The sequence below is a fragment of the Alligator sinensis genome, unplaced genomic scaffold (genome assembly GCF_000455745.1).
Source record: "Alligator sinensis unplaced genomic scaffold, ASM45574v1 scaffold961_1, whole genome shotgun sequence".
Classification (NCBI taxonomy): domain Eukaryota; kingdom Metazoa; phylum Chordata; order Crocodylia; family Alligatoridae; genus Alligator; species Alligator sinensis.
Window position 1 is genome coordinate 16,736 of NW_005842737.1, and position 8,415 is coordinate 25,150.

General features: G+C 55.5%; 2 protein-coding genes and 1 non-coding gene across 5 annotated transcripts in view; 2 read left to right on the top strand and 1 right to left on the bottom strand.

Moving 5' to 3' along the window:
* The window catches only part of LOC102370101 (putative olfactory receptor 13C6), a 1,087-nt gene extending 841 nt beyond the window's left edge, over positions 1–246 (top strand). The window contains exon 2 of the mRNA XM_025216403.1: positions 206–246. Coding sequence (XP_025072188.1) covers positions 206–246 — 41 coding nt within the window. The remainder of the gene's footprint in view (positions 1–205) is intronic.
* A 4,283-nt stretch (positions 247–4,529) lies between these two features.
* Positions 4,530–8,409, bottom strand: NME6 (NME/NM23 nucleoside diphosphate kinase 6). 3 transcript variants are annotated; one of them, XM_025216405.1, is made up of 4 exons: positions 8,077–8,409; positions 7,721–7,854; positions 7,413–7,506; positions 4,530–7,312 (listed from the first exon to the last, which is right to left on the bottom strand). In XM_025216405.1, the coding sequence occupies exons 1-3, from the start codon at positions 8,228–8,230 to the stop codon at positions 7,432–7,434; spliced, it is 363 nt and encodes a 120-aa protein (XP_025072190.1). In that variant the 5' UTR covers positions 8,231–8,409; the 3' UTR covers positions 4,530–7,312; positions 7,413–7,431. The 3 variants fall into 3 exon arrangements, with proteins under 3 accessions (XP_025072190.1, XP_025072189.1, XP_025072191.1); XM_025216404.1 differs by having other exon boundaries at positions 4,530–7,506; XM_025216406.1 differs by having other exon boundaries at positions 4,530–7,854.
* TRNAP-CGG lies at positions 4,667–4,738 on the top strand. Its single transcript has one exon. It is a non-coding gene; the product is annotated as a tRNA-Pro (tRNA).
* Positions 8,410–8,415: the final 6 nt, after the last annotated feature.

Consider the following 8,415-nt stretch of genomic DNA (forward strand, 5'->3'; position numbering starts at 1 on the left):
ACCCCCTCATCTACAGCCTCCGCAACCAGGACGTGAGGGGGGCCTTGAAGAAGGTGCTTGGGCACAAGAGGAGGGACTGTGTTTCCACACCTGGGGAATCAGGGCCAGGTCACGGTCATGCCTAGGAGGTGAGTCCTGATCTACCAGGACATTCAAGAAGCTTATCATCGTGATTCATGGAAAATTACTGACTTGACTCTCTTAGGTTATAAAAAGGTATCATCAAATGAGCCGGACGAACTGTGACAGGACGTTTCCAGCACATCTAATCCACTTCACGGGGTCAAGCATACGTTGCCCCTTGTCCCGCTTTGGGCAGGGAACCGAGGCAGGACAATGGGCCACATGTTCCCTGCTTACCGAGGTGTCCCTCAGAGAGCCCCTGGGGCACGGTTACATGTGGGACCCCAGCTTCCTCCGCTTGCAGCGACCCACACCAGGGCATCTCTGAGGTGCATTTCTAAGTGAGGAAAGCCAGGCAGGCACTCCTGGGATTTATGGGGCCTGATCCTGAATGGAAATTCCCAGGGCATGCAGGATCAGGCCCCTCAAGTCCTGAGACCCTAGCCTAGCTCTGGGCTGCCCGCGCTCTCACACTGGTCAGCAAAAAAACCATCAGCCGTAACAGGAACTACGACCACCTTTCCTGCAGCCACAGATTCTGGGCAGTTGTGGCAGGACAAAGAGCATGGACATCTGTGCATTTGGCCTTCTGAAATGGCAGCAAAAAAGGCAACGTCTGTGTCCACTTTATGGAGAACGTGACCCTCTCCGGGAATGGGAGCTTGCAGAAGAAGGGCCGGAAGGTACATCAGGCAGTACGTGAGCTTCACCCTGAGGTTTTCTCTTGAATGTCATGCATCAGCAGCTTGGAGTTTGAAGACCAAGGCCCACCCCACTCCATGGGGGTGGGTGAGGGGCTGCTAGTGTGCCCCCTTTCTATGGTGGCCTCAGATTCCCCTCTCGGGGACACTTTGCTGCTTTGAAATTCCTCCTTTTGCATCCTTTCTGCCTGCTGATGACTCTTCATCTCTGGGCCATGTTGATTGGTTTCCCTGTGGTCCATGATCTGTCCTGTCAGCATATTCCTTTGTTCCAACAAACCCAACACATGTATACATCCTAATTTGGGCTTTTACCAGTTTCTCCTAATTTGGTCTTTCCCAAAGCCAGAAATCAAGGGCTGTGCAGTTGGGCACTGTGACCAAGCCAACACACCAAAGTCCCTTGTTTCTGTTATGGAATAGTGTGGTACATGTCTTTAATTTCCCAGCCTGTGTGTCTGCTGGCTCCAGACACCATAGGCCTTGAAGCAAACTTTGTCATAAACAGGCTTTTAGAAATCAATTAACCCTTGTCATTGCCCTGAACCATTATTGTAATGCATATCTACTTTACCTACAAGCCAGTTTCTAGAAGCAAACCTCTAAATTTTCTAGCCATCGCAGGGCAGGACTGTTGCATCCAGGGCAGCTCAGACACTTCAGACCCCTTCTTTGCACTGTCTGCAATGGGGTTGTGGGGGCCATAGCTCGATGGGGCCATGGAACTTGCCTGGCACTTGTAGCTGTGAGAGCGGGACCCAGGGCTTGGGCAGCTAGAGTCTTGAGTGTCAAAGGCCCTGGGGCAGCGCAACTTTGAGGCAGGAATTCCTGTGTCTAAGGAGAGGAGACGCATGTAAAACCCAAGCAGTGCAGTTATGAGGAAGCTCTGCCTCCCAGGCTGCTTGGCTGGGGCAGAGAGCAGGGCTCCAGGCAGCCGCTCTGCAGAGAAGAGATGCCAGTAGCTAGGACCACAGCGCAGAGCCCATGTCACCCTGACTTGCTGCAGTCTGCCCAGGGCTGAGATGTGTCAGGGGGGTTTGAAGCTTCCCCAAGAGGTGCTGCTGCAGGCCAGGCTGGGGATGAGACTGGGCCGTGCCAATGCTCCTGCTGGCACCAACCCCGCAGGGTCCTGGCTGGAGGGTCTTGCCCCTGCGCTCAGGCTCAGCCCACACTGCACTGGGGCAGGAAAGGATTTCGCCCCTGCTCACACTGGTGCGAACTGGGGGGTTTCCCCTTCCTCTGCAGCGGGGGCACGGCCTCAGCCTGGCAGTAGCAGGATGTTGGCAGTCGCGGTCCCCCTGCTTTCCCGGGGGTAGGGGCAGTGGTGATGCCTGGAGCTGTGTCAGGGGTAAGGGTATCTTGTGTAGAGTTTAGACCAGGGGCAGGCAATTATTTCAGCTGCAGGGCTGATTAACAAGTTTTGATCAGCTGTGAGGGCCACATGGGTAGCTGGACAGCTGCCCCACCCCCTGGTTACCATCTTGGGACTGGGAGTCCCATCCCAACACAGGAGTCCCTCTTGCCAATGGAAGTCCCTCTCCTTGCTCCAGAAGTTCTCCTTTTAGGAGAGGGGGTTGTCATCGTGACACTGGGAAAAAAAAACAACTCCTATACTAAAAAATAAAAATAAAAAAAATCGAACATTTGCTATAACTTATTTTTATTTAAAAAATATTTTGTCATGATTTACATGCTTTTGCATCATGTAGCTAGAAGTGATTGCAACATAGCTCAAAATACAGTCTAACTCTTGTACATTGCATGGGGGGGCAAGAGGTGTGTGGGGGAGGGTAGGAGTGTGGCGGGGGGTGGACTAAAAAATAAAAATAAAAAAAATCGAACATTTGCTATAACTTATTTTTATTTAAAAAATATTTTGTCATGATTTACATGCTTTTGCATCATGTAGCTAGAAGTGATTGCAACATAGCTCAAAATACAGTCTAACTCTTGTACATTGCATGGGGGGGCAAGAGGTGTGTGGGGGAGGGTAGGAGTGTGGCGGGGGGTGGAGTATGTGACTGGGGTGGGCTGGCCCCCTTTACCCCAGTGGGAGTCTCTGGCTCTGGCTCTGGCTCTGGCTCTGGCCTGGCGGGGGCTTGTGCCCCACCTCCCACTCTTGAAGGCAGGGAGGCTGGAAACAGCCTCAGGAAGGGGGAAGGGGGGGCAGGCAAAAGCCTCTGCCAGGCAGAAGCTTCTGGGGGGTGTCCCTGGAGTGTGCCAGTCTCTGGAGCTGCTCATGGCATCAGTGAGCCAAGTGCTCCCACCCCAGTCCATGGGCACACACAGTGGCAGGGGGCAGGGCCAGCCCGACCAGCCCCATAGTGCAGGCTCCCTGTGCTCCTGGCCCCCTTTACCCCAGTGGGAGTCTCTGGCTCTGGCTCTGGCTCTGGCTCTGGCCTGGCGGGGGCTTGTGCCTCAACTCCCACTCTTGAAGGCAGGGAGGCTGGAAACAGCCTCAGGCGGGGGGAAGGGGGGGCAGGCAAAAGCCTCTGCCAGGCAGAAGCTTCTTGTCCCCAGTGCCCCTGACCTTGGGGCGGGGGCAAGTCAGGCTAGGCTGGGACGGGAGATGGTTCCTTAGCACGGAGGCACCGGCTTCCAGAGGGGTAGCCCAGGGCAAGGACCCATGATCATTCGACTTATGGAGGGGCCCCGCAGGTGGACTGAATCACCTGGCAGGCCGAATCCAGCCCATCGGCTGCATTTTGCCTGCCCCTGGTTTAAATTATGGTTTTATGGGCTGCTTGGACAGGGATGATCCTGCCGCAGGCAGAGGCAGGAATACATGTGTCCTCTGCACATCCCTTCCAGCCTCACGGCTCTAGGATTTCTATGAAAAGCTACAATTCCAGAAACATGAAAATTCACCAGTCAAAAGATGTGCAAGAATGAATAAACCGCAGCAGCACCAAAATCTCTATGTAAACGACAGAAAAAAGTGAAGTAGTAGCAAGTACCGCTCATGGAGGAGGTGAGCAGCCCTCAGTGATGAAAGAACAGGTTAGGGCAGGGGTGGGCAATTATTTCAGGCGGAGGGCCACTTACTGAGTTTTGGCAAGCCATCAAGGGCCACATGACAGGCAGCCAGGGGCAGGTAAATATTAATTTTCTAAACTTTTTAGGGGTCCCGCGGGCTGGATAGAATGGCCTGCTGGGCCGCATCTGGCCCACGGGCCGCATTTTGCCACCCCCAGGTTAGGGGCTGCTTAGAAAAGCCGGACATGTATAAGTCCATGCGACCAGATGTGATGCACCTGAGAGAATTGGCTGATGTGATTGCAGAGCCACTGGCCATCATCTTTGGAAACTCATGGTGGTAGGGAGAGGTCCTGGATGACTGGAAAAAGGAAAATCTAGTGCCCATCTTTAAGAAAGGGAAGAAGGAAGATCTGGGGATCTACAGGTCCATCAGCCTCATCTCAGTCCCTGGAAAGGTCATGGAGCAGGTCTTCAAGAAATCTATTTCTAAGCACTTGGAGGAGGGAAAGTTTATTAGGGACAGTCAGCAGGGATCCACCAAGGCCAAGTTTTGCCACCCCACCCCACTCAGGTACAGCAAGGATGTGGACAAGTTGGAGAGAATCCAGCAGAAAGCAATGAAAATGGTTGCGGGGCTGGGGGACATGACTGGGGAACATGACTGGTGAGGAGAGGCTGAGGGAACTGGGCTGAGTCTGCAGAAGAGAAGACCGAGGGGGACTGAATAGCAGCCTTCACCTCCCTGCAAGGCAGCTGCAACGAGGATGGAGCTGGGCTTTTCTCCGTGGGAGCGGATGACAGAACAAGGAGCAATGGGCTCAAGTTAAATCAAGGGAAGTTGAGGTTAGATGTTAACTTTATGTGGCTTGTTGGTCTAGGGGTATGATTCTCGCTTCGGGTGTGAGAGGTCCTGGGTTCAAATCCCAGACAAGCCCTTTGGTGACCAATGGTGGTGTATCTTGGCTCTTTAGGAAAATCTTCTTCACAGTCAGGGTGTCCAGACTGTGGAATAGGCTCCCCCCCAGAGGTGGTGCAATCACCTATCCTGGAAGTGTTAAAGAGGAGACCTGACAGTCACTTTGCTGGGGTCACCTGACCCCAGTTATCTTTCCTGCCTGATGCAGGGGGCTGGACCTGATTATCTTCCAAGGTCCCTTACAATCTATCTATGAATTAGGAAAAACTCTCTTACTAAGTGGGTAGTGAAGCACTGGAACTGGATACCCAGAGAGGTGGTGGAGTCTCCATCTTTGGAGGTTTTTAAGGCCTTGCTTTACAAAGCCTTGGCTGAGGTGATGCATGAAGTTGGACTAGACATGACCTCCTGAGGTCCCTTCACACCCCCTTTTTTATGATTCTAAGTAAAAAAATCTAGGTGCCTGATAAAAGAATCTAAAAGTCCTATGAATGGCTACAGATAAAAAAGACATTTTTAAACCAACTTGAGGCAAGTCTTACACTAAGCGAGGCCAGGGTCCACACATAGATACAGCTGGCAGAGTCACAGACAGCTATATACAAATGCCGAAATAGCTGAGATGTTTCCTTGCTGTAGACGGAATAGAGCGGGGGATGGATCCAACCCAGGGAAGGTGGTGAATGGAACAGAAACCTCAGCTGCTGTAACCAGAGGACGTCTAGACGCATTATCTGGTCCTCACCAGGCCCACGTAACTCTCACCTAGCACTTCACACCTCAGCACCTTGGAAGAACGAGCTCAGGAGCAGTCGGCACCACTACTGGAAACCGAGTTTGGAAACCTGGGGAAATCCCAGCTGAACTGGGACAGACGTGGAGTCCAGTACTGAGGAGGGGGAACTGGGTTAGCTGGGGAACTACAGACCTGCCAGCCTGGGTCATCTTGGAATAAAAATTCAGCCGTTAATTCAGTGGAAGCAACCAGCCCGACTCCTAGAGGCCTGGCCCAGCTGGCTGGCCTGAGATCCACACCGGACTGTCCAACTACCTGCAGGGTCTGCTGCCCCACCGCGTCTCCATAGCTCCTTCTGTTGGATCAGCCAGTCAGACCCCCAACCTCACCGTGTCAATGCTGTTAGCATAGGAAATCTGTTCACGAGTTGTAGTCTATTATCAGTGCAGATGTGAAGTGCAGCTTAATACTCTGTTGGTGGGCTGTCTCCTGCACCACGGACACGTGCTTGCTGACGGATGATCCAGAGGTGGGAAAAACAGGATGACAAGAAGCTGCTCCTGTTGCTGTTCCCTTGCGTACCAGACCCCAGAGCTGCAGCTGGCTGAGCCTGGCGTTACCGTGCCAGCAGCCAGGACCGGACTGGGATTCATCTAGTAAAAACTGGAGGTGGACTGACCGAGGTCTCCACCCTCCCAAGTCCTCCCCAGTGACCTGCCACAAACTCCTACTCATCGGGCAGCACGAATCAGCACCGAGGCAGCACGACCTCGTGGAAGGCAGGTCTCCTCAAAGCTGGGTGCATCTGCACGAGACATTTGCTCCACAGCAAAATGTCACCATCTACAAGTACAACCCCATTAGGTCGCAGTAGACTAATAAAGGCCACCATGGGGTAGCCTGCCGAAACACAAGTACTACCCTGCAGCAGCATTGCTTGGCGCACCACAGCACATGGGTAGACAGTGGCAGGGCTGGCTGGGGCATGTGGGTGCTTCACGGCAGGGCTAGCTGACAGGCAGCCCCCACACTGAAGCACCCTCGTGCCCCAGCCAGCCCCTGCGCAGCACAGACAGCCCGGTTGGAGCGGCCCTGGGCTGGCAGGGTGACCCAGCGAGTCCTCAGCCAGTCGACAGTGCTCCGACTGGACTCCATGTGCTGCGCAGGAATAAACATTGGAGTAACATGCGCCGGAGTTTTTTGCTCCCAGTTGGACATTAATATGGCGTGCCCAGGAACAAAAAACTATGGAGCTTATTCATGCACATTAATTGCATGAGTAGATGCAGTTGCTGTGCCTCTTTGACAAGATCACAGGTCTGGCTGATCGAGGCATCTGCGTGAAACGGGACTTTTGGTCCTCTCCCGAGGCCTCTCACTCAGCAGCTCAGGACACCTTGAGCAAGGGGGGTGGCAGGGAACTCAGGGATGAAACGCTGGCTCAGCAGGATCCCAAGCTGCAGCTGGGAAGGGGAGACACCAGCCAGCAGCACCCTGCATCCGGTTCCTTGCTCAGCAGCACCCGGTGTTCTCATTCACAGCCTGGGTGGCGGCAGAGCAAAACCTCTGCTGAAAAGGGCTGTGGAGGACACATACTTTGGCACGGCAGTAAATGAGGAGGACGGCTTATTGCTAGAGGGATCGGAATGGTCTGATTCATCAGCAGTCCAACAAAACGCAGCTCGATACAGCCAAATGCAAAGCAAAGCACCTGGAAACAAAGGACCCAGCTGCACCGAGAGGGGGCAGATGGCAGTGGGAAGCAGCAGCCGAGGGAGGACTTCAGGCCCCCGCAGTTCACAGCCTCCGGCGAGCGCTCAGGGCAGCGCCGTGGCCAGACAAGTCTGGAGCTGGGAGCTGAAGGTGGACAACAGATGTAGTTTCCTAGCAGCGAAGGTGTCTAAACATCAAAACTGCCAAACAGCCTCCACCCGCCATGCCTAGAGCTGGTGCTGACCTGCCCCTGCACAGGCAGCTCACAGGAGCTCGCCCCGTCCTGCTGGGAGCAGCTCTGGTCTTCCTGAAGCACCAGTGGCATCCAGGGGCTGCACCTGCATCCAGACCCGCCCCAACGAGAGCGTCCAAAGCATGCCACGTGAACTGGGCCTGATCCCTGTGCCCTGCCCCAGACACGGTGCTGCTCCACGTCCCTCCGGTGTGGGCAGACACCCGGGCCAGTGCCAACACAGGCAGTGCCCAAGGGGTCAGCTCCTGAGGAAGCTCTGCTCCACCCTAGGCCGACTCCGTCCCCTCCTCCTCGGGCACCTGGTGAACGCGCTCCTCTACGCTGTAGCGTGCCTGGCCACAGCGCAGGCGTGGCTCATCTTCCTGGTACCAGCGCCTCTCGTCAAACTCGGGGAAGAAGAAGGCGATTTCCTCGCTGGCCGACGCTGCCGAGTCTGCAAGAGAAGAGGGGAGAAGGAGGTGCCACCATTGCACTTCATTGCACGCTGCATCCCAGGGGGACAGGCAGAAGATGTGGCTGGGGGCCCGAGTGCCACCCGCGTGTCCCGAAGCCCCAGGACTTGAGCCTGTGGGACCAGGGAGGCACCACCAGCGCGTGCAGAGTGAATCCCCCTGCGCTCTGCCCCGGCCGGGCGGCCCAGGAGCGGGGCGCCCACCTGAGCCGTGCGTGGTGTTGCGCGTGTCCGTGAGGCCGTAGGCTCCCCGGATGGAGTCCGGCGCCGTGTTGCGGGCTCGCGACACTCTGGTGGGTCCCATCAGAGACCTCCAGCGCACGACGGCGTCCTCGTGGGCCAGGATATAGGCGCGCATGGGGCCGCTGGGCGCGTGGAGACAAAGAGACAAGGTTACTGCTGGGCGGGGGCCTCAGGCGTCCTGCCCTCGAGGGCCCGGCACAGCACAGCTGGAGCGGCCGGGGGTCGAGGGCACCGTGCGGTTTACAGCAGGGTGCCGGGCCGTTCGGGATGGGGCGCCGACCCCCGCGGCCTGAGCCCGCC

What these genes read in the sequence shown, in the direction of transcription:
- NME6 (XM_025216405.1), bottom strand. Translation starts at nt 8,230, where the DNA reads ATGCGCGCCTATATCCTGGCCCACGAGGACGCCGTCGTGCGCTGGAGG. An exon ending in CAACACCACGCACGGCTCAG is followed by an intron (nt 7,855 to 8,076) that starts GTGGGCGCCCCG and finishes CTTCTCTTGCAG; the next exon opens with ACTCGGCAGCGTCGGCCAGC. An exon ending in TAGAGGAGCGCGTTCACCAG is followed by an intron (nt 7,507 to 7,720) that starts GTGCCCGAGGAG and finishes GTCTGGATGCAG; the next exon opens with GTGCAGCCCCTGGATGCCAC.